A 26,076-nucleotide genomic window follows, 5' to 3' on the forward strand; every position below is an offset into this window, starting at 1 on the left:
CTTTTAATATTTATATTGCCATTCTCTTGGTTTCTTAATTTTATTTCTTGATGCAGAATATAATGTAGCTGTGTTTGTGACCAATCAAATGACTGCTGACCCAGGAGCAACTATGACGTAAGCCCCAATATTCTGCTTTTGTATTTCACAAAAGTTAATATCAAAAGGGTTAAAGTGGGGGAAAAAAAGGGTTTAGAGTGTAGAATAGGAAATAATTCCAAAATGATCAGTCTTGATATGGGCACAAATCTGTCACAAATCATGTTTTGCACAGTGCATATTACTTCATAATTGCAAATATCACTTATTTGTTATCCAGATCTATTTGTCTCTAGTTCTTTGTAAAACAAAGCAATATTTTAACTATTTTCAGAGATATTTGAGGTTCTTTTTTGTCTAAGATTGAAAGGATATTGGAGAACAATAAGAAAAAATCTTGGAAATAAAAACTTATATACAAGATACATGAATGGTTTCTTACAGGGGGGGAGGTGACATTTATTATGTGCAGGAAGTGATGTGGAAACTTCTCTCACCAAAAATACATGAATGGTTTTTGTTACACCGATAAGCTGTTAGCCTGAAAACAGAAAAGCAGGCTTTCTACAGGATATACATGGGGTATATTTGTAGGAAGTCCTATGAGAGAAGTCTCCTATTTGAGGAAACAGAATTTCAGTCCATGCTAGTCCATGTTAGAAATATTCATTTTTTGTTGACGTATTGTGCATATAACTTACATATTGATGCCTCTTCTTGAAAGATGGCAGTGATTAGAAACATAAGGAGAGTGAAAGTAGTCTAGTGAAACAGAGAATTCTAAGAAAGGTTAGTTGCCACCATCAAAAATTTTGAGCAGTATGTATCTGGATAAGCAATCCAAACAACCTGAATCTATGCTTTTTTAAAGATCTTTTCAATGGCTTTTTATTTATAATAATTTTTAGCCAGAGAAAAGTTGCAAGACTAGCACAATAAATACACAAGTAATATCATTTGCCTAGGTTCATCAGTTGTTAACATTTTGTCATATTTTTTCTATGTGTTTGTGTGTGTGCATGTGTATGTAAAATCTCTCTATATACTACATACGTACACAGGCTTATATATGTATGTATATGTTTTGTGAAACCTTTGAGAGTTTTTTTCCCTGAATTATTGAGAATTATTTGCAGACATCATGACACCTCACTTCTTAAACTTCGGCATATCTCTTCTAAGAAGAAGAACATTCCTGTACATAACTACAACATAATTAGCACAGTCGGTGCTAATTTAATACTGGCGTTCTAGTTGTCTAATGTACAGTTACATTCAAGTGTCTCCAGTTGTTCCAATAATAGCCTTTGTAGTTTGAAGGAACATGCATTCCATGTACTTGTCATGTCTCTTTAGTTTCCATTAATCAGAACAGCTCCTCAACCTTTGTTTTTTGTGACATTGATGTTTTTGTTGCACCATACGGCACACAGGGTCATCAAGTCCATGCTGCCTGCATTGGGAGCATGTGACATTTTTGAAGAGCACAGACCAATTGTTTTTCAGAATGTCTCTCAATGTGGAGTTTATTTTTTTCTCATTATTTAAAATGTTAAACACATCTGGCAGGAAAACTATATAAGTGATGTTATATATCACTTTTCCATATATCATATCAAGAGGCACACTCTTTCAGTTTGTCCCATTATTACTGATGTTAAGTTTGATCATGTGATTAAGATGGTGTTCACCAGATTTCTCCATTGTAAAAAACCTTTTCCCCTTGGTAATTAATAAGTAATTTCTGGGGTGATACTTTGAGACTTATGTAAGTATTATGTTCTGCACCCATTGATTTTAGCATCTATTGGAGATTCTTTTGTTTTTAATTATTTATTGATTTATTGGCTGCACTGGCTCCTAGTTGAGGCACACAGGATCTTCTATCTTCACTGGGCGTGTGAGCTCTTAGTTGCAACGTATGGGATCTAGTTCCCTAATCAGAGATCAAACCCAGGCTCCCTGAGTTAAGAGCACAGAGTCCTAGCCACTGGACCACCAGAGAAGTCCCTATTGGAGATTCTTGTTTAAATCAGTTATTACTGTGATGGCTGCAATACAAAGTTCTGTTACTTTAAAACTGAGTCAGTATGTCATTTGTTAGCAGATAAATCAATCATTGATATATATAAGAAGATATTTGATATAATATTGTAAATTCTGAAAATTGTTCTGAAGTGAATGTATCTCTCTTTAGGCATTTTCTGAACTCAGCCTAAGATTGTTGCTGCATCTTCTGCAGTTTGATATAGCTCTCACTTTTCAGTACCATTTTTATTTTCTACTTAATTACAAGAGATGCCAATGTGAAAAGTTTTAACTACATGAAAGGTTTTAAGCACTTTTTTTTTTTTTTTTTTGGTTTGGTCATTTTTTTTGGCCTCACCTTGAGGCATGTGGGGTCTTGGCTCCCTAACAAGGGACTGAACCTGAGCCCCCTGCAGTGGATGTGTGGAGTCCTAACCACTGGACCACCAGGAAAGTCCAAGCATGTTAAAATGACTGGGGAGAGAGAAATTATTTATTCATTCAATATATATTTATTGAAAATATACTATGTAACAAGATTCTGGGATTTCACTAGTGAACAAACTAGACTATCTGCCTTGCCTCCACTAGGGAAAAACAAACTACATGATGTCCACTTTATTTAAATTTTAAAGTCTTGATATGTCATGCAAAGTCTGTAGTCCTTGAGTGGTTAGGGCAATCTCTGTTTTATGTGGTGTCTTTCAAACACAGGACATGAAGTACTTCACAAAAAGAATAATTTTAAGCTGAAGAGAAATGGAAGATTTTTAAGGCTCACTTTAAAAAGAGAAAATGACTCATTGGCTCAGAGGGAGGAAGTGGGTTGCATTCAAATAAAACAGTACAAGTTAAAGAGCAATGAGCAATGTTCTTTCTTCATGTGTTGGGAGGGAACATTGAAGAGGCCAAAACTGTCGATCTAGAGTTAGAAGGCAAAAGAAGTCTGTGGAAATTAGGTCAGATAGGATTCTTTTTCTTATATTTGTAAAAAGTTTCGAAGAGAATCAAATCATTTTGAATTGACTCCAGTAAGAGAAAAATAAAGAGGTGACAGAAAGAAGATAATTGAAGAGTCAGAGAGCAGAGGAGATTTGTAATGAAGGAAGCTAGGTAAAGAGCCAAAGAAAGTAACAAAGGCTAGTATTTTTGCTTGGTGAATCTGCTTTGAAATAGCATCTCCTCCACCTAGCAGGGTTATACAGAAACAAGTTTCACTATAATTAGTATATTCTAAAATGTATTAATATTATGACAATATAAATTAAATGCGTGTGCTGTAAAGCACATAAATTGCCACAACTAAATTAAAAAAAATTTTAAACTAAAGAATTCCAAATGCTATTAGAATACTTTCCATAAAGAAAATATCTTTGTTTCTCAGTATTAAGGAACTCCAAGCTGCAGCTCTCCTGGAGCCTGTCAGAGAAATATCACTATAATTGGTATGAGTCGCCAAGTACACTGACAATAATTGAGGCTTATATCCCATGCATTATACTCGATGGCACATCGTATTAAAAAGGAACAAAATTATAGAGGCGAGGAGCTGCCATATGATACAGCAGAGCAGTAATTCCTAGATAAGGCTCACAGATACAGATTTTAGGACTAGAATGATCCAGTTGATAAAGGCCTGGAAATAGTCAAAGTATCAGCCTGTGAAGCTCCATACCATAGCAAATAATCAGATAAGCAACAAATAAGACCTTGATGTCCCCCTACTTCATTTGTGTATTTGTTTCCCTAAAACAAAAAGTCATCTTAGAATGTTTGCAGTCCTGTAAATGTGCAGTTTACTCTTTAAGGATGTCATTTACTGATTCTACATCATTGGTATAAATTATTGAGGGCAGGAGGAGAAGGGGATGACAGAGGATGAGATGGTTGGATGGCATCACTGACTCAATGGACATGGGTTTGGGTGGACTCCGGGAGTTGGTGATGGACAGAGAAGCCTGGTGTGCTGCAGTTCATGGGGTCGCAAGGAGTCGGACACGACTGAGGGACTGAACTGAACTGAAGAGGCAATATGGTAGAGAAAAAACATTAAGCCAAGATCACTAGCATGCTGACCTTGTGCAACATTTAAATTATTTGAAATTAAGAGCGCTTATATTTATTGGTTGCTTACCATGTGCCAAGTGCTTTCACTTCTCATCTCATGTAATTCTCATATCACCCCTTCAAAGCTCGCCTACTGTGCTGTGCTTAGTCCCTCAGTCGTGTCCAACTCTTTGCGACCCTGTGGACTGGGGCCCACCAGGCTCCTCTGTCCCTGGGGTTCTCCAGGCAAGAATAGTGGAGTGGGTTGCCATGCCCTCACCCAGGGGATCTTCCCAACCCAGGGATCAAACCCAGGTCTCCCTCACTGCAGATGGATTATTTACTGTCTGAGCCACCAGGGAAGCCCAAGAATACTGGAGTGGGTAGCCTATCCCTTCTCCAAGGGATCTTCCCTACCCAGGAATTGAATTGGGGTCTCCTGCATTATAGGTAGATTCTTTACCAACTGAGCTACCAAGGAAGGCTTAGCTCACCTCCTAGACTTCCCTTCTCTATGAAGCCAGTCTCAAAATATTGCCACATTTCTCCCCATCTCACCACCCAAAACCCAGAATTCTGTCTTCAAAAATTTTTTAAATGTGTAGATTTTTCTGCATAGTTTGAGAGGAAATAGTGGGTGGGGTTATTTAACAAAACTTACACACGCTGTATTTTTTGAAGCCATCCTTTTTTTTTTTTTTTTTTTGCCAAAATTCCGCTCTTTTGGCAGTACTCTTCTCTCTTCATCTTCCTCTAATCTCAAAACATCCTCCTCACTTTTGGACATGTTCACTTAGTCTCTCAATGGACTCCTGCTAAAAAATTCCATCTTTAAGCTTTCCCCATAGCAAGTCAAAAGTACCAGGAGTATCAATTTTCTCCCACATTTGCCCTTGCCTGGACCTCTCAAGGTCTCCACTCCAGCCAGTATTTGAAGTAGACACTGTTGTTATTCCTAATTTATAAAGGAGGAAACAGAGGCTTAGAGTGCCTACTTGATCAATCACACAGTTAAAAAACAGGAACCAGAATTTAAACCTAGGTATCTAACTGCAACGCTGATACTCTTTTAGCCTCACTGTGCTGTTTTTCCTGTTTCATCCCAGAAAAATGCCACCTGCCCTACCATCACCATAATCTTATGCTCCCTGCACCCTGATTTGAAGCTGAAAGATGAGGTTCTTTGTCTTGCCGTCAACGATATAACATGCTGTATCCTGTTCAGCTCGAGCAGGATAAATGAAACAGTGTTTCTTGGCCTCTCTACTCCTAATATCTACCCCTGTCTCTTCCTTCTTCTCATCATACTCCCCCATCCCCTGAGAAAGGGAGAAAAGAAGAAAAGATAATATAGAAGAAGGGGAAATAAGAGAACAGGCTAAAGGAAGGACGTGGGTGGCTTTCTGAAGCTGTTTTCACTTGGTCAGAAATAGAAGTAAATTAAAGCCCTCTAAATGAATGTGGAATGGTATTATACCTTCTTGCACTTTACCTCAAGACATGTTTATAATTGCTAAAACACTCAAGAAGTTCAAATAGGCTTGAAGAAAAATTTCTTGATTTACATGTCACTGAAAGAGTGACTCTTTTAACGGAATCATTTAGTTAAATAATAATAGTCTCCACTTATTGAATGTCTTTTGTGTGCCGAGATTACTGGAAGGGTAAAGCTAATGCTTTGTAAATGATCTGGCACTGTTCCTGGCATGTAGTAGGCTCCTCATGAGTTGTATGAAATACGTCTTGAATCTTCACAACCGCCCTAAAAAGTAAGAGGCTTTTTTGGTTCCCATTTTACAGTTAAAGAAACAGATTCATAAAGGTAAATAATTAGCCCAAGGGAACATAGATAGTGAGTCAGGATTAGGAAAGCAGATAATAATTTCAGTTACTGGGTTACTGCCTTATCTAAACTATTTCATTTTATTCTTACAACTACTGTACCAGTTATACAGTTATTATTTTCCATTTAAAATCAAGAAACAGACATTGAGAATGAATAACAAGTTTCCTGAGGTCATATGGCTGGCTGGTAAGCCAAAATTTGAACTCAGGTCTAACTCTAAATCTCTTATGCCACATAGAACATTAAAGCTGTATATGCCAGGGGAAAGGTTAGCATGCTGTCATTTGATAGGAAGGATATGTCCATGACCCTGTTGAGTTGACCAGAGTTCAGGGCCCTTACCCTTACAGAGGATTGATTTGGTCATCCACTGAGAACAAATCCATTTCTTAGGGGCAGACTCACATTAATCAAATTTATGAGACTCAGTGAAAGATCAGAGGGCCAGTTTACTGATAAAGAAAAATGTAACTTCATTTGAGGTTCTTATGACCAGGATATTCTCTCTTTGTGGGCAGACCTACAGACCTTGGATTCTGTAGGCAGAATCCAAATTTTAATCCAAAATTATTTACTAAATATGGAATCCCAGCAAAGGGAAATAATTAGATGAGCTAAAAGAGTGTCTGCCACAGAGTAAGGACTCAATAAATCTTGGTTGTTACTATTATTGTTAATACCTGTCCACACCAGAGCAGGAAGGAACTATGAATCTCCTAAACTTACATGAAAATTTTTGTATTATACATTTGTGCATTTTTCTGGGGAAGAGTTTATATCTTTTATTAAATTATTAAAGTGTTGGTAACTTACAAGAAAAGTCAAGAGCCATAAATTCCCCATGAAGTTCTACACAGAATCCTGAACACTTTGATGGAACAAGTAAAATTTGAATTGGTTTGATATTCTCTAGAGCTAAGGCTATTTATTGTGCTGTGTTGTACTTTGTTTTAAATAAGTATAACCTCTTACGTTATGAGTTATTTTTAGGACATTTTCTCCCCATGTTATCTTTCCTATTTTGATTTCTTAGCACTTTTGCATATCGTATCATTTATTTCCCATTTTGTTCATTCAAAATCATCTCTCTTTGGAAATGAGTGTTCGTCCCCTAGTAAGCATATCTATCTCTCAAGAGTGTCAGTATTTGTAATAACCTTGTAATCATAATTTATTTTGGAATCCATATGATCATAGTAAGAGCTTATCTTTCCTGTATCCTATTTTAGAATAAACTTTAGACATCAGCAATAAATATATTTCTGAGACTCTTCTCAAATTCAGAACCATACAACATTGAAGGCTTCCAATGTACAGTTAATGAGCAAGAAAGAGGTTTTCAATCTGCTTTTATTTACATCAGAGCATCATGCAGAAGGGTTGGGTGTTTCTTATTTCTTATTTATCCCTTGCCATTCTCCATAGAAAAGTTGCCTTGTAATCGCAGGTATTTTTGTATATAGTTCATATGATGAAACCTGAAAAGTGTTCTGTTAATTCAGTTTTCAAGCAGACCCAAAAAAACCCATTGGGGGACACATTCTGGCGCATGCTTCAACAACAAGAATAAGCTTGCGAAAAGGAAGAGGAGAGCTGAGAATTGCTAAGATTTATGACAGGTAAATATTTTTTTATTCTTAATTAGATTATTGTGCATATGATGTTATATAGAATTACTTCTCCGGAGAGGCTATAATTATTCCAAGGGCAGACCCTACATGCTTGAATTTCCTTCTCAAAAAGTATTAAATTCATTGGGGAGTCCCTAATATGTACTAGGTTCTAAGGATTCGGGGATTTTGTTGACAAATAGGCTTGGTCCCTGACCTTCCAAATCTTAGTAAAGCTGCTGTTGCTGCTGCTAAGTCGCTTCAGTCGTGTCCGACTCTGTGCGACCCCATAGATGGCAGCCCACCAGGCTCTGCTGTCCCTGGGATTCTCCAGGCAAGAACACTGGAGTGGGTTGCCGTTTCCTTCTCCAGTGCATGAAAGTGAAAAGTGAAAGTGAAGTCACTGAGTCGTGTCCAACTCTCAGCGACCCCATGGACTGCAGCCTACCAGGCTCCTCCGTCCATGGGATTTTCCAGGCAAGAGTACTGGAGTGGGGTGCTGTTGCCTTCTCCACAGTAAAGCTAGGTAATGAAATAATTGATTTCCACTTTAAGTGAGGTAAATGCAGGAAATATACAGCATGTTATAGGGATGTTCTTCTTTCTGCTAGTTTTCTTTTCAGGTTTCAATTTAAACAGCACTTCCTCAAGGAACATTTCCCTGACCCTTACAGTCTAGGTTAATATATTACACCTTATATTCTTTCACAGTACTTACTTATTTAATTAATAGTTATAAGCTTAGATTTTACCAATAGAAACCTAAAGTGATTTGAATTGAGGAGACATTGCTCACCCCTTCCTGAGCATTGCTGCTGACCCTTCTCTGTGGACCTCCCCCATTTTTGCCTGTTTTGTTATCTCTGAAGGATTGGCAGGGAAGGGGACCTTTACCCTTCCTGCAGCTGTTCCTCAGTAGACATACCTTTGACTGGGTCTGGAAAGGCTGAGGTGGAAGGAGCAGCCCTTGGTTCTGAGCGCTTGTTTCAGCCCTGAGTCTGGTCGGCATGGGGGCTTCTATTGGAGCTGGGCTTCAACACCTAGGATGCTGTCGCCCAGCTGGTAGGGTTGCTGGGCTTCAGGACTCCAGCTCCAGCTCTTGCCCCTCTCTGACCTGAGAGAGCTCCTTGAGCCTCTGAAGCCAATAAACGGAGAGAATAAGAAAACAATCTTTAGAGTGAGAAAGCTAATATTTTGGCCACTTAGAGATGAACTGCAAAACAAGAGCCTGGCATTGGGCTGGGACTAAAGATTTTTATGGAATTTTTCAAGATTTGCAAGTATGTAGCATGGAAGGAGACTGGTACTTTTGTTGTTAAAAAGCAATAACCTGTCATGTCCTGTAATGTTTGCATAGTACATCTTACCCCTCTCCTGTCTCTTGCTGCAAAGATGGTGCTGGAATGTTCTGGACAGTCATGTCACTTTCAGCTTCTCCTATGGAGACTGAAGCCATTGGGGTTTTCTGTCCAAATTCAAAAGGAGTCATACATGAGTATGTGAAAGTGAAGTCACTCAGTCGTGTCCAACTCTTTGCGACCCCATGGACTGTAGCCCACCAGGCTCCTCCGTCCATGGGATTTTCCAGGTAAGAATACTGGAGTGGGTTACCATTTCCTTCTCGAGGGGATCTTCCCGACCGAGGGATCGAACCCGGGTCTCCCGAATTGGAGGCAGGCGCTTTAACCTCTGAGCCACCAGGGAAGCTATTGTTCAGTTGCTAAGTCATGTAGTCTTCCCGGGTGGCTCAGATGGTAAAGCGTCTGCCCGCAATGCGGGAGACCTGGGTTCGATCCCTGGGTTGGGAAGATCTGGAGAAGGAAACGACAACTCACTCCAGTACTCTTGCCTGGAAAATCCCACGGACGGAGGAGCCTGGTAGTCTACAGTCCATGGGGTTGCAAAGAGTCGGACACGACTGAGCGACTTCACTTTCACTTTCAGTTGCTAAGTCATGTACCAGTCTTTGCAACCACATGGACTGTAGCACCCCAGGCTTCTCTGTCTTACACTGTCTCCTGGAGTTTGCTCAAATTCATGTCCATTGAGTCATATTCACGTCCATTGCTATCTAACCATCTCATCCTCTGCTGCTGCCTTGTCCTTTTGTCTTCAGTCTTTCCTAGTATCAGGGTCTTTTCCAATGAGTCAGCTCTTCACATGTATGTACATATGTCAGTTCAGTTCAGTTCAGTCGCTCAGTCATGTCCGACTCTTTGCGACCCCATGAATCGCAGCACGCCAAGCCTCCCTGTCCATCAACAACTCCTGGAGTTCACTCAGACTCACATTCATCGAGTCAGTGATGCCATCCAGCCATCTCATCCTCGGTCATCCCCTTCTCCTCCTGCCCCCAATCCCTCCCAGCATCAAAGTCTTTTCCAATGAGTCAGCTCTTCCCATGAGGTGGCCAAAGTACTGGAGTTTCAGCTTTAGCATCATTCCTTCCAAAGAAATCCCAGGGCTGATCTCCTTCAGAATGGATTGGTTGGATCTCCTTGCAGTCCAAGGGACTCTCAAGAGTCTTCTCCAACACCACAGTTCAGAAGCATCAATTCTTCGGTGCTCAGCTTTCTTCACAGTCCAACTGTCACATCCATACATGACCACAGGAAAAACCATAGCCTTGACTAGACGGACCTTAGTTGGCAAAGTAATGTCTCTGCTTTTGAATATGCTATCTAGGTTGGCCATAACTTTTCTTCCAAGGAGTAAGCGTCTTTTAATTTCATGGCTGCAGTCACCATCTACAGTGATTTTGGAGCCCCCAAAAATAAAATCTGACACTGTTTCCACTGTTTCTCCATCTGTTTCTCATGGAGTGATGGGACTGGATGCCATGATGTTCATTTTCTGAATGTTGAGCTTTAAGGCAACTTTTTCACTCTCCTCTTTTACTTTCATCAAGAGGCTTTTTAGTTCCTCCTCACTTTCTGCCATAAGGGTGGTGTCATCTGCCCATCTTAGGTTATTTATATTTCTCCCGGCAATCTTGATTCCAGCTTGTGTTTCTTCCAGTCCAGCGTTTCTCATGATGTACTCTGCATAGAAGTTAAATAAGCAGGGTGACAATATACAGCCTTGACGTACTCCTTTTCCTATTTGAAACCAGTCTGTTGTTCCATGTCCAGTTCTAACTGTTGCTTCCTGACCTGCATATAGATTTCTCAAGAGGCAGGCCAAGTGGTCTGGTATTCCCATCTCTTTCAGAATTTTCCACAGTTTATTGTGATCCACACAGTCAAAGGCTTTGGCATAGTCAATAAAGCAGAAATAGATGTTTTTCTGGAACTCTCTTGCTTTTTCCATGATCCAGCGGATGTTGGCAATTTGATCTCTGGTTCCTCTGCCTTTTCTAAAACCAGCTTGAACATCAGGAAGTTCACGGTTCACGTATTGCTGAAGCTTGGCTTGGAGAATTTTGAGCATTACTTTACTAGCGTGTGAGATGAGTGCGATTGTGTGGTAGTTGGAGCATTCTTTGGCATTGCCTTTCTTTGGGATTGGAATGGAAACTGACCTTTTCCAGTCCTGTGGCCACTGCTGAGTTTTCCAAATGTACTGGCATATTGAGTGCAGCACTTTCACACCGTCATCTTTCAGGATTTGAAATAGCTCTACTGGAATTCCATCACCTCCACTAGCTTTGTTTGTAGTACATGCATGTATTATATATATATATATATATATATATATATATCATGGGCTTCCCTGATAACTCAATTGGAAAAGAATCCACCTGTAATGCAGGAGACCCTGGTTCGATTCCTGGGTCGGGTAGATCCCCTGGAGAAGGGAGAGGCTATGTACTCCAGTATTCTTGGGCTTCCCTGGTGGCTCAGCTGGTAAAGAATCCACCTGGGTGGGAGACCTGGGTTCGATCCCTGGGTTGGGAAGATCCCTTGGAGAAGGGAAAGGCTACCCACTTCAGTATTCTGGCCTGGAGAATTCCATGGACTGTATAGTCCATGGGGTCCCAAAGAGTTGGACACTACTGAGTAACTTTTACTTTCATATATATAATATATAAACACATGCAAATATATGAATAAAGTTTGACAAGGTAATTGATGTACATGGTAAAAAAATCAATAAAATCAAACAGTACAAGAAAACAGTTACAAGCTTAGTGGGTTTTTACAGAGAAACGTATTACACTTCAGCTGTTCTTCATTCTGGGGACAGAGCAGTGAACCAAACAAAGAGACAAGACTCTGCCATCATGAAGCTTACCTTCCATTGGTAATGATTTATGTATTTCATCCCTACTAGACAGTAAATACCCTGAGGACAGGGACACTATTCTCTTGCTTACCACTGTATTCTTAGTGCCTCAGACATAACAGAGACACAATATTTGTGACTGACTGATTAGCCAGTCTTGGGCAACAAGGTAAAGATTTGTAATAACTCTTAACCCTAGGGAGGAAAAAATCAGCCAAAAGAAATCACATGAGCTCTTAATCTGGTCTTAGCTATGAATCATAGTACTTATTATGTATTGTAATTAAAAATATGAAATATTAAGCAATCAGTTCCCCTATCTATCTGGGTTTGTTTGTTTTTTGCTTTTTTTTTTTTTTTTTGGCTGTACTGTGTCTTTATGGCTGCACACGGGCTTTCTCTAGTTGCAGCAAGCAGGGGTTACTCTTTGTTATGGTGCTCTGGCTTCTCATTATGGTGGCTTCTCTTGTAGTGGAGCACAGCCTCTAGGGCGCTCGGGCTTCAGGAGCTGCGGCCCATGGGCCCTAGAGCATGGGCTCAGAGGTTGTGGTGCACAGGCTTAGTTGCTCTGTGGCATGAATATCCCCAGACCAGGGATTGAACTCTTGTCCCCTGTATTGGCAGGTGGATTTTTATCCACTGCACCACCAAGGAAGTCCCTCTATCTGGTGTTTATTCAGACCATTTCACGTTTCATCACTGGTCCTCATAGAGTATGAGACATAAGCAAGTGCTATGTTTTGTGGAGCTTCAGCAATCTCTAGAAATTTGTTACAAATGAACTTTGTTGAATTAAGTAGAGAGTCAGATTGTTTCATCTTTTTACTAAAATTTCTTGGTTTATATCTTGGACAGATTGCTGTGCTTAGAACTTTCCCAACTATCTTTCACCCTGAATTGTAATCAGCCAATTACATGTACATCTCTCTCACTTCAATGATTGAGTCTGGTTTATTAATGTCCCAAGCACTTTGCATGGTACTTGGCATCTAGTAAGAGCTCAATAACTATTTGTTGAATTAACAAATGAATGAACTCCCTCTACGTGTTCAATCATTTGTATATTTAATCAAGTCTTCTAAACTTTTAGGAACAAATAACCCCTGAAGTTTTTACGGTCCTAAGAGAACACTAGGGTTCTGCAGATTCAACAAAGGATAATTAAAATTATCATAGAAGTTAATTATGTCAGATATCCATAAATTTGAATAAAAATAGCAAAACCAGATCAGAACTTAAAATGTCAGAATAGTTTTCTGTGCGGCTTGTACTTCCTTCTTTATGATTCCTAAAGATTTCTCACAAAGAATTCTCCTTGACTTTAGAAAAAACATTTTAATAGAGAAGATCATGAAGCTAAAAATGATAGCAATGCTAGCTAACACTTATTGAGCGGGTTCTATGTGCTAGGCCTTGTGCCAAATGGAGATTATTATCTCCATTTACACATGAGGAAGGGCTTCCCTGGTAGCTCAGTGGTAAAGAACCCACCTGCCAATGCAGGAGACACAGGTTTGATCCTTGGGTTGGGAAGGTCCCCTGGAGAAGGAAATGGCAACCCACTCTCAATATTCTTGTCTGTGAAATCCCATGGACAGAGAAGCCTGGCTAGCTACAGTCCATGGGTTCCCAAAAGAGTTGGACACAGGGACTAAACAACAATAACAACACATGAGAAAACCAACGTCCCAGGTAGTTAGATTACCATTGCCCCTTTAGAGTCTATGTTAAGCATAGACGCCAGAATGATCCTTTATAACACCAAGTCACGTCATATCTATCCTCTGTTTAAAACCCTCCAATAGCTCCTCATCTTGAGTCAGAATAAAAACCCATCTCCACAATGCTTTACAGAGCACTACATGAATGGCACTATTCTTAATTCATGCTAGAAATGGAATACCCCCATTTCTGCCTCACAGGCCTCTATGAAGTCCTTTATAATCTATGAAACCTTTCCTGAGTAACCTAGCCTGCATAACTTCTTTTTTCCTTAGAGTTCTATAATGTATACTGACTTTAAGGAACTTAGCTTACTTTGCATATTTGTTATATCGTAGTTCACCTTTTAGGCTTCTTGAGAGTAATGCACACATCCATTCTAAGTCACTTCAGTCATGTCCAACTCTTTGCGACCGCATGGACTGTAGCCTGCCAGGCTCCTCTGTCCTTGGGATTCTCCAGGCAGGAATACTAAGTGGATTACCATTTCCTTCTCCATCTTGAGAGTAAAGGCTGTCTCAATTTTATAAATTCTGTGGGGTCTAGTACTTGCTAAAGTCTGATTTTTTAAAAAATTAAAAAAAAATTAAAAACATTACTTTAGACATGTGTTAGAGATTTTCTTCATCTCAATTAATGAAGAAACCACTGATTTAAAGGATAATTTGAGGAACAGAGATTTATGTAGTTGGTCAATTCAATGAAGAAATAAATTTGCTAATAGATTCAAAACTGGTTAATATCCTACCAGGCAATAAGTTATAACATTTGAAGTTGTCGTTTCTACTGGAGAGAAACCTATTGTTTCTCTACACAGTGAAATTCATTTCCATTGTTATAGACTGGCATCATAAGAATAATTTGCACTGCTATCGGTTTTCTACAAATAAATCCTACTCCTATAGAGTTGTAAAATAAATTAAAATGTAAAATTTAAAAGAGCTTGTAGTGGGGGGTAAAAAAATAAAGAGATTGTAATCATGACTCGTACAAATATAAAATGTCAAAGATCATATTTAGTAAGTCATGCAGGAACCAGTAAGATTTTATAACCAGATCAAAGGGAAAATCAAATTAACACACAGATGCAGTCATATAAATAATGCTGAAATGAATTCTAAATTGATAAAAATGGGTCAGTATCCATAGGACAATAATCAATTGCATTCCTCTTCACATAATTTACATTTCTATGGACAAGAATAATTTGTATTACTCATAGTTTTCTGCAGCTCATGGAGCTGTAAAATGGCTCAAAGACAACGAAAACCATGGAATCCTCATAGATTTGTATAACCTGGAAAGATGTGTTAGGCAACCTATTTTTCCACTGAAGGTACTCAGTAATCTTTTAGTTCATTTCAAAGTCTTTCACAGTTTTTCCCTACATTAGTCATGGAAAGATGCACACTATTTATTTTATTATTTTTTAAAAATTGTATTGAAGTATAAGTGATTTCCAGTGTTACATTAATTTCTGCTGTAAAAGTGATTCTGATATACATATATATGTATTCTTTTTCATATTCATTTCCATCACAGGATATTGAATATAGTTCCCTGTGCTATGAGGAAGAACTTTGTTGTTTATCCATTTTAGATAAAATAGTTTGCGTCTATTAATACCAAACTCTCAATCATTCCCTTCCCCACCCTGCCTTGGCAGCCACAAGTCTGTTCTATCTGTGGGTCTATTTTGTTTCATATGTTTGTTCATTTGTGTCTTATTTTAGTTTCCACATATAAGTGATATCATGGTATTTGTCTTTCTCTTTTTGATTTACTTTGCTTAGTATGATAATCTGTAAATCCACCCATGTTGCTGCAAATGGCATTATTTTATTTTTTTATGTGAGTAATATTCCATTATGTGTATATATATATATATATATGACATAAACATATATATACACACACATATATACATTTATTTGTCAATAGACATTGGGTTGTTTCCATGTCTAGACTATTGTAAATAATGCTGCTGTGAACATAGAAGTGCATGTCTCTTTTTGAATTATCGTGTTGTCTGGATATATGCCCGGGACTGGGATTACAGGATCATATGGCAACTCTGTTTTTGGTTTTTCAATGAACCTCCAAAAAACAAAGGAACCTCCATACTGTTTTCCATAGTGGCTGTACCAATTTATATTCCCACCGACAATGTAGGAGGGTACCCTTTTCTCCAAATCCCCTCCAGCATTTGTTATTTGTAGACTTTTTAATGATGGACATTTCGACCACTGTGAGGTGGTACCTCAATGCAGTTTTGACTTGCATTTCTTTGACAGTTAGTGATGATGAGCACCTTTTCATGTGCCTATTGGCCATCTATATGTCTTCTTTGGAGAAATGTTTGTTTAGGTCTCCTGCCCATTTTCCAGTTGGGTTGTTTTTTTGTTATTGAGCTGTATGAGGTACATACCATTTAGAATCAGTAAGCCCCTAAAGGTCTTCTGCACAATGCCTGATAGTGCACTGTAAGAACACCCAATTATCCCTGTTGCCTACTTCCAAGTTTAGGGTAATTTTTCTTGACATCCAGAACCTTAGAAGTTATTATATAGAAGTTATTCTATAAATGTTTGTGACAGTTGATAATACTTGTAGATAAATTCTGCAATCCACATTTAGCTGTACCAACTCACATGTCTCAGGAGACTCAGACTAATAGGAATATGATGCCTGTGACATGAATACAGTATTTATAGCAATAGAGCTTTTTATAAACTTCTGTTCCCTTGTATTCTGTTAGCCCTGAGATGCCTGAAAATGAAGCCACCTTCGCAATAACTGCTGGAGGAATTGGGGATGCCAAGGAGTAGGTGGCAAATTGATGCAGATTGCTTCTTAGTGCTTATTAGGAGCTGAAGAAATGGAAAAGCAGTCTTAAATTTCAGATCTTGAAGTAAGAGTTTGGTTTTTTTTCATGTGTTACTAATGGAAAGTCAGCAAAAGAGATTTAACTCATATTTATTTTAAAAGTCTCTGATTTATAATAACTATACATTATATGTCAATTCAGGAATATAAATATGTGTATGAATGAATAAACATTATGAGAATTAGTTAGGGAGGGATTACCTCACTTTAGCTCTACAAAGTGAGCCACTAAGCAGATGGAAAGTCTAAGAGCTCAGAAATGTCCCCTTCTCCTGCAACTTCCCCATGAACACAAAAGTGAATAAACTTACAAAGGAGGGAGGAATGTTTACAGGACACACACAAAAAAGCTTTTTTATTTATGATATCAAACTGTACATTCACATTTTCAGCAACAGAAATGAAACATTAAATTAAGCTAATTTTTTTTAATATATTTTTTAAATTTATTTATGGCCACATGGCTTGTGGAATCTTAGTTCCCTGACGCAGGATTGAACCTGTGCCCCGCTGCATTGGAAACACAGAGTCTTAACCACTGGACCACCAGGGAAGTCCCTAAATTAAGCTAAATTTTAAAATCATTTGACTTTTAAACAAATTGAAAATTTTTTTTTAATGTACTTCTGATTGGGAAGATAAAAGCAAAGGTAATTAGGATCTTTACAATTTTAGGTGGTCAATATAGTGTGACTTTTATATTTTAAGTTTTGGGTAGAGAATTCAAAATCTTTTTTAAAATACTAAGGTTAATTGAAATGTAAAATTTTTGTGTACTCATTTTATAAATGTGTAAAAATATTGTTTTTTCTAAGTGTTAAAAATAAAATCTGGTTTTCAAAATGTATGTATAATAAAAATATTTATAAATTAAAACAGTAATAATATTTAAACTGACAGTCTTTATAGGTCTCAAAAAGGTTTAATTTCTTACATTGCATCCACTTGTATGAGAATTCAAGTGCTAAAAGTACCATTTCTTACAAAAGGTATTTGATTATCCATTAAATCATTCACTCACCAAGTGAATGTTAAGTCTAAACAATCTACAAAAGAAGTATGGTTCCTGCCCTCCAAAGAATGTATATACTAGTTGAAAGAAACTCCTAATGTTTATGAAAGAATGAAAGAGCAAATGATTAAAAAATACTTTGGATTCTGTGATTCCAGAAGCGGGGGAGGAACAGTTAAGCTGTGGGATAGCATATGCAGATGTATAAAAGCTAGGATTTAGGAACAGAGACCAACTTGGCAAGCAGAAATTGTTTATAGTGTGAAGTAATGGGAAATAAGAACTTTTAAATTTTACTATTATTTTTAAATCTCAGAAGCTGCTCCCCTGAATAAGCAGAAGTTAAAGTCATTTTATATTTTTGCAAAGTCACTTTTTGGCCTTTTTTTAGTGTGCAAATATAAATACACACTTTTTTCCTGAGGAGGGGAAGGTTTTACTACTTGATAAAAACTGAGCATTTCCAAGAGATTCCTTGGTATGCCAATTCTTGGAGAGGGAATGGACTAATCTGTTTAGGAGCCCAGAGCTTTCTTAGTAGGACAGGAAATAAAGCTCTTAAGATTTGAAATTCAGGAAAATGTTCTAGGTTAAGCTGAGTACGCCCAGAAAAGAAGAATTTACCCATTGGTATAGAGGTGGAAACACAAGGACTACCGTTCTGTGGGAAAGGCTGGTTTCAATGTGGCACATGGCTAAGGCTGGAAACCTCTCTGGATCGAGCCACTCTTATATGTCGTGCTTTAGAGAACAGTAGCTAAGCATGTGAATGTGCACTAAAAAGAAAAACCCTATAACCTTGGGGCCCAACTTTGGGAAAGCATAGCAGATTGTGCAGTGCCCACTGAACTTTTCTAGGCCAGGTTCTATTTGTCACCATTGACCAAAGTATTAAGTCTTTCCAGTCTTCCTCCTCCATCTGACTATAGAAATCACTTTGGCTTCTTATTCCAAGGGGCAAAAAAGAGATGCTGTTGGTCAGGACTATTTTGATTGCAAGCCACAGAAACTCAAACTAGCAAATGTAAGACATGAATTTATTGGCTCAAGAGACTGAAAAGTCCAGAAGTAGAGGTGATGACCTTAGCCATCCATGGTTGGAGCCAAGATGTCTGACAGAATCATCAGGACATTTCTCTCTGCCTCTGTCTCCTGCTCTGCTCATTTGCATGCTGCTATTGTTCTTTCTCAGGCTCTCCCCACATAGTAAGTAACCAAAATGCTGCTTGTAGCTCTAGACTTACATCCCACTAGAAAAGGCATGCCTTTTTCCTCCACAGATTATTCATTCTGTGGAAACAAGCAAAAACCACCAAATGAGAACAGAGGCTATTTATTCAGAGTTGCTACAGCCAGAGTCTGTGACCTTAATTTACTTTTGGTAGAGAAGCAAAGGCAGGCAGAAGAATGGGAAGGCTTTATAGAGGAAAGAAGGAAAGGCTTCAGGTATGCTCTGATTGGAGGCTGTTGGCATGGAGAGTTGGAAGATTAATTTGATAGAGATGTGGAAAACAGATAAGGGAAATAATACTGGCATCAGGGAGCTAATTTAGGAAACAGTTATGATAAATCAGTTGTTAGGTGATAAAGAATGGGCCTGGGGTGGTAGCAATGAAATGGATAGACAGTTCAAAAAGGTAGTTAAGATTTAGCGTGAGACTGAATATAAAGAGAGGAAGAGAAGGCAGAGTCACAGGTGACTTGACAAATTTCTTTAACCTATGAGAGGAGATTATGTTTGTATCATGAATACAAATGAAGAAGTGTCAAATAAAGACTAAGGACTTTACCTGGGAGGGTAGGTTTCTATTAGTTTGCTAAGGCTGCCATAATAAAGCACCACAATCTTAGATGGCTTAAACAACAGAAATTATTGTTTTTGAACTTTTTATTTTGTATTGCAGTATAGCTGATTAACAATGCTGTGATGGTTTCAGGTGAAGAGCGAAGGGACTCAGCCATACATACACATGTATCCATTCTCCTCCAAACCTCTCTGCCATCCAGGCTGCCACATAACATTGAGCAGAGTTCCATGCGCTATACAATAGGGCCTTGTTAGTTATCTATTTGAAATACAGCAATGTGTGCATGACCATCCCAAACTCCCTAACTGTCCCTTCCCCCCAGCAACCATAAGTCTAAACAACAGAAATTATTGTCTCACAGTTCTAGAGGCTAGAAGGCCAAGGTCAAGATTCGTTCCTTCTCAGGGCTGCGAGGAGAATCTGTTCCATGCCTCTCCCCTAGCTTCTGGTAATTTTCAGTATTCTTTGGCTTGTAGAAGAATCACACTGATTTCTGTCTTCATCGTCACATGGTTTTTTCCCTGTGTGCCTGTCTTTTTGTCCAAATTTCCTCTTTTTATAAGTATACCAGTCATAATGGATTAGAGGCCCACCGTACTCCAGTAAGACCTCAGCTTAACTAATTACATCTGCAGTGACCCTATTTCTAAATAAGGTCACACGCTGATGAATTGGGGTTAGGACTTCAACATATGAATTTTAAGGTGGACACAAAGAAGTATGGTAGGAATCAGACACAGTTAATGGTCAAACACCAGGATGCACTAGATACAACCTGAACTCAATACCTGCTAGTCAGAAACATGGAAGGCAAAATCTGGGGAAACCTAGTATATATTTAGAAGATGAAGAGTTTGAAATAAAGAACAAAGGAAAACAAGGACAGAAAGCTAGGAGATCAGAATAGGGTGGTCAAGCCAAAAATAGGGAATACAGTATACCAGACTCAGAAAAGGGATATCTTTCATGGAGAGGAGAGAGATCAGAACCTTAGACACCAATTTTCAGCCAGTTGTCTCCTTCACCTGACTCAGGTTTGTAGGATATGGTGAATGTTTATCACTGTTTGGTTGCACAATTTTCCTTTATCCATCATAATAACACTCTGGTTTTCTTTTAGTCACCTCTTCCCAATTCATGTAGTCTATCCTGAGATATTGGATACTGAGCAATGGTCACAAGGATGAGAGCATGGATTAGAGGTCACTAATACATGTAGTGACAGAAAGGGCAGGAAGGCTGGCAGCAGTGGCATTGACCTGAACAAGCTGTTCCTGCTACTAGACTGCAGGCTTCTGACTCCTAAACTGCACAGTTATTTAGACTCCTGTCCTTTCCTATGGTAGTTCTCCAGCCTCCTGACAATTCAATGACTCCTAATGTCCTGATAAATTTATCTTTGCTTCACTAGTCAGAGTTAGATTCTATCACTTGCAGTCTAGAACTCCAACCAAGGTGACAGCCAAATGCTGCTTCAGGGGACTGGAAAAAAAGAAAGCCAGGAAGGGCTTACTTAATACTCAGGTGGATGATTCCTCATTATTCATATACTCTTCTATACCAGTCTTCAATATTTTAAAAGGGAAGTTGTTGAAAAGACTATTAGTCAGAATTTTACTTGACTGAACCCCAAATAATAGTATCTTAAACAAAATCAAGGTTTATTTTTCTCTTGTAGACAGAAATCTGAAGCCAGGCAAGTCCAGAACTATTAGAGTGGCCCTACTTTGTAATCAGGACTCCAGGCTTTCTGCTTCCATCCTGCTCTTGGCTTCCATTTTCAGCATCAGCTCATAGCCTAAGATGATACTGGAACTATGATCAGAGAGATCAAGTTGGGGAAATAAAAATGAAAGGTAAAAGGGCCAAAAAGGGTCCTTTCCAGCTGAGTCAGCTCCTATGAAGCCCTCTCCCAAAAAAACCTTTTGCTTACATCTCATTGGCCTGAACTCAGTCATATGGCTCTATCAATATACAAGGACGTGGGAAATACTGTCTTTTGTTGTAAGCAGCAGTATCCCCAGCTGAAAATCGTAGTTCTATAATTAAGGAGGAAAGAAAATGGCTATTGGTAAGCAACTACCAGTTTCTACCACAAAATCATCTTTTACTTTCTCAGCAATGACAAATTTCTCAAATGTCTATTACTATATACAAGGCAGAGCACTTCAGGAGTTTTATACTTGTACGAGTAAAGCTGGTTGAGGAGTATATCAGTTAGAATGCCCTCAGCTGCAAGTAACAGAAAACCCAACTTAAAGTAGCCTAAACAATGAGGAAATATGCTATCTCATATAATAAAAAGTGCAGAAGTCAACCAACTGCTATGTTAGTTAATTCAGCAAATCTGTAATATCATCAAGGGTTCATACTCTTTCTTTTCACTTCCCCTCATATGGTTATAGGTCTCTAAAAGCCCCACTTTGGTCAGAAGATGACTATGGAAGTTCTGCCTTCACATCTTAACTTGAAAACATCTAGATAAAGACAAGGTATTCTTTCAGGAGCAAGGAAATAGCTCACCCATACAGCTGCATTCAGCTTGTGGTTTGGCTGGAGGGTCTAAGATGGCTTTCCCTGTATACCTGGTATCTTTGTGGGGATGGTTGAAAAAGTGAGACGTCTGTCATCATTCAGTAGTCTAGCCTGAGCTGCTTTACATGGCAACTGGGTTCCAAAAGGGCAAATGCTTAGCAAGCCTCTACTTGCCTTATGCTTGTTACTGTCTCATTGGCCAAAGCAAATCACACAAGAGGTCCAGAGTCATTGTGGGAGGGGATTACACCAGGGCTTGAATACCAAGAAATGTGCTTTCTTGGAGGTCATCAGTACAACAGTCTTCTACAGGGTACTGTTTTGAGCCCTTTGGGGTGGGGCGTTTGTCTTCAAGAACTTACAATATGGTCAGGGATGTGAGACAAACTCTTGGAAAGTTAAATAGAAACTCATGACTTCAATATTTAAATAACATTTTAAAGACTATGGAAGTCTGAAGGCAGGCCCAGAGAAAGGGGTTTCAACTTGGAAAAGCTAGTTGGATTTTTTTCCCAGGAGATTTCATGTGGGGGTGAATGTTCCATGCCTCAGGGTCAGGCCTTCAGCATTCATCTTCAGTATGTTTGGTGCCCTGGGTGCATGCATGCTGAGTCGCTTCAGTAGTGTCCAACTCTTTGCAACCCCATGGACAGCAGCCTGCCAGGCTCCTCTGTTCATGGGGATTCTCCAGGCAAGAATACTGGAGTGGGTTGCCATGCCCTCCTCCAGGGATCTTCCCAACCCAGGGATCAAACCAAGGTCTCCAGCACTGCAGGCAGTTTCTTTACCATCTGAGCCACCAGGGAAGTCCAAGAATAATGGAGTGGGTAGCCTATCCCTTCTCCAGGGAATCTTCTCAACCCAGGAATCGAAATGGGGTCTCCTGCATTGCAGGCAGATTCTTTACCAGCTGAGCTACCAGGGAAGCCCATTTAGTGCCCTAGTACTGGTTAATTTCTAGAGAAATTAACTTCAGCCTGACTAAACACACAAGCTGCCAGGGAGAGTATACCAGGACGCCAGTGACACTGAAGAGTAGAATATAATGTCAAGCAGACCAGATGTGAAGATTGACCTGAACAGCCAGCCCATTGCCTCAGTGAGCAAGTTCATTTGAAGCTAAATATGCTTGATGGACACAGATTCAGAATAAGGCTGCTTGGACATAAAATTTGAATTATTAATGGGTTCTGGTAGCCCATTACATTGATCTTCATTCATTCAATGTATATTTTCAGTGTATTATGAAGTGCGTGTGTGTGTGCTCACTCGGTGATGTCTGACTCTTTGTGACCCCATGGACTGTAGCCCACCAGTCTCCTCTGTTCATGCGATTCTCCAGGCAAGAGTACTGGAGTGGATTGCCATTTCCTTCTCCAGGGGATCTTCCTGACCCAGGGATCGAATTCGAGTCTCCTGCATTGGCAGGCGGTTTCTTTACCACTGAGATACCAGGAAAGTCCCCTTCATTACTCTGAGCAGGAGTCATTTTAAGGGGAAACAACAGAGCTGCAGCACTTCCATAAATTCTCAAACATGTCTAGAATTACATATGCATACAAAAGCAAAAGCCCCTTCTTTCGATTCCAACTGATTTCCACCCAGTACCAATAGGAACCACCTCCGGATCAGGTAGGGCTGTGCGTTTATTTGGGATTGATGTCCTTGTTTGGTACAGTCTTTTATCAAAGATAACCCTAATGCTAGTTGGTTTTCCTCTAAGTGTGTGCAAATTATATTTTGCCTTTGTGATCAAAATTATGTAAATACCAGAGTTTTCCTTCTCATTAATATCTTAGAGACACCAGTTGGTGTTTAACTGACCTATTGATGTTTTCAGTCTTTGTCCTTATGTTCTAATTGTTGATGCCAATTTGTTTTTCTTAACATTATTAAGTCTATTTCTAGAATACAATTGACTGTAACATAATTATATACTTTGGGGTCAATTCTCTTCCTTTCCATTCTATTTCTTAGAAGGATGTTGCCAACTTTCCTCTCTGACTCTCCACTCAGCTCCATATCTTTTCAACACTGCTGTATCTATCTGAGCAACACAGAGTAATCTATTAAAAAACATGAACCCACCTCTCTAACTCTTGCTCAGCTACTGAGTTTGGTCTGTATTTTAGCATTTACTTACTCCCTCCCTCTAGGTTTCCCAGGTGGTCCTAGTGGTAAAGAACCCGCCTGCCAATGAAGGAGATATAAGAGATGCAGGTTCAATCTCAGTGGGGAAGATCCCCTGGAGGAGGGCATGGCAACCTACTCCAGTATTCTTGCCTGGAGAATCCCATGGACAGAAGACCCTGACAGGCTACAGTCAGGGTCACAAAAAGTCAGCCATGACTGAAACAACTCAGCATACACTCCTTCCCTCCAGCCTTTGAGGACTGACTTTCCTCTTTATGCTTGTCAGAAGCAAACCAAGAATCTCAAATCACCTTGGTTTTCTTCAAGGAAAAAGAAAGACTTGTCTGTATTTCCCAGCAAAGACAAGACCCTTCTATATAGTTCGAGAGACTCCCAGGGCCTCCCAGGCACCAGCAGGCATAGTCTAACTGGCAGGTCTGATCTTTAATTCTTGAGCCCTCCTAAGCCCATTTCATGTGAAATGCTAGGCTGGATGAATCACAAGCTGGCATCAAGATTGCCAGGAGAAATACCAACAACCTCAGATATGCAGATGATACCACTTTAATGGCAGAAAGTGAAGAACTAAAGAGCCTCCTGAGGAGGGTGAAACAGGAGAGTGAAGCTGGCTAAAACTCAGAAAAACTAAGATCATGGCATCCGGTTCCATCACTTCATGGCAAATAGATGGGGAAACAATGGAAACAGTGAAAGGCTTTATTTTCTTGGATTCCAAAATCAGTGTTGATGTTGTTGTCAGCCATGAAATTAAGACACTTCCTCCTTGGAAGGAAAGCTATGACATATCTAGACAGTAAAAGCAGAGACATCACTTTGCTGACAAAGGTCTGTATAGTCAAAGCTCTGTATAGTCAAAGCTCTGGTTTTTCCAGTAGTCATGTATGGATGTGGGAGTTGGACCATAAAGAAGGCTGAGCACCAAAGAATTGATGTTTTCAAACTGGTGCTGGAGAAGACTTGAGAATCCCTTGTACAGCAAGGAGATCAAATCTGTCAATCCCGCAGAAAATCAATCCTGAATATTCATTGGAAGGACTGAGGCTGAAGCTCCAATACGCTGGCAACCTGATGTGAAGAGCTGACTCATTAGAAAAGACCCTGATGCTGGGAATGATTAAAGGCAGGAGGAGAAGGGGAAGACACAGGATGAGATGGTTGGATGGCATTGCTGGCTCAATGGATATGAGTTTGAGCAAACTCTGAGAGATAGCGAAGGACAGGGAAGCCTGGTGTATTGCAGTCCATGGGGTGGCAAAGAGTCGGACACAACTGAGTGACTAAACAATTATTGAAGGTGAAGTCATTATCTTATTTTCTTCCCCCACTTTGCCCATATAAAACTTTTTTACTTTCTCTGGCTTCTCAGATTTTACTCTCCCATTCCCATCATTTAACATTGTCTTTTATCTTGCTTTTTATTTTTGGAGCATAGAAAGCTTTATTTCAGGCCCAAGCAAGGAGAATAAGTGGCTCATGTTGAAAAACTCCAAATTCCCCTATGGTTTTGGGGGAGAAGTTTTTAGGCAAAATTTGGGGTGAGGACTGCAGGGTGGGTGACTTTCTTCTGACTGGTGAGGAGGTAGCAGGATGATGTTCCAGGAATTTTGAGCTAAGCTTGAAGTTGCCATCCTCCACCTAGGTGGGGGCCTTAGTTCCTGGGAGCCCTACAGGGTCCTGCTCAGTTTCAAACCAGGATCAGATTCCAGAACCAAGAGATTAGAAGAAAGAACATCATCCACCTGGAGTCTGAAATTCATCAAAACCCATCTTTAAGAAATTAAAATAAGAACCATCTGTTTTCAGGACTGAAGCTCAGTAGGTATATGTCTCATCTCATAAAGAATCAGTGAGATACAAAGTGAGAGGTAAGAAGTGTATCTGTGTATTTACTTAGAGAGACAGACATTCCATAGATAGAGCAGATCCGTGTCAAAAGGCAAGAATGGCCTTGGGAGAAACATGGCCCACAGACAGAGTGTAGGCCATCTCAGAAGGCAAAAGGCAACACCATCTTTAAATTCATTTATATTCAACAAACCAAAGAGGCTTCAGCCATTAGGATTCCCTAACTTAGAAGGCTGCTAGGGAACTATAACAATTTTTTGCATCAAATAATATTTTTTTCTCCCACGCTAATTAGAAAGGTCCATGTGCTGAGGCAAAGGG

At 39.4% G+C, this 26,076-nt stretch overlaps 1 protein-coding gene across 2 annotated transcripts in view; it reads left to right on the plus strand.

Moving 5' to 3' along the window:
* Window positions 1–16,343, plus strand: part of DMC1 (DNA meiotic recombinase 1) — a 34,498-nt gene extending 18,155 nt beyond the window's left edge. For both annotated transcript variants that reach the window (XM_040233310.1, XM_040233311.1), the window contains 3 exons: window positions 57–117; window positions 7,462–7,578; window positions 16,274–16,343. In XM_040233310.1, the coding sequence (XP_040089244.1) occupies window positions 57–117; window positions 7,462–7,578; window positions 16,274–16,343 (248 nt within the window). The remainder of the gene's footprint in view (window positions 1–56; window positions 118–7,461; window positions 7,579–16,273) is intronic.
* Window positions 16,344–26,076: the final 9,733 nt, after the last annotated feature.

This window comes from Oryx dammah, unplaced genomic scaffold (assembly GCF_014754425.2).
Source record: "Oryx dammah isolate SB20612 unplaced genomic scaffold, SCBI_Odam_1.1 HiC_scaffold_29, whole genome shotgun sequence".
NCBI classification, from domain to species: Eukaryota; Metazoa; Chordata; class Mammalia; order Artiodactyla; family Bovidae; genus Oryx; species Oryx dammah.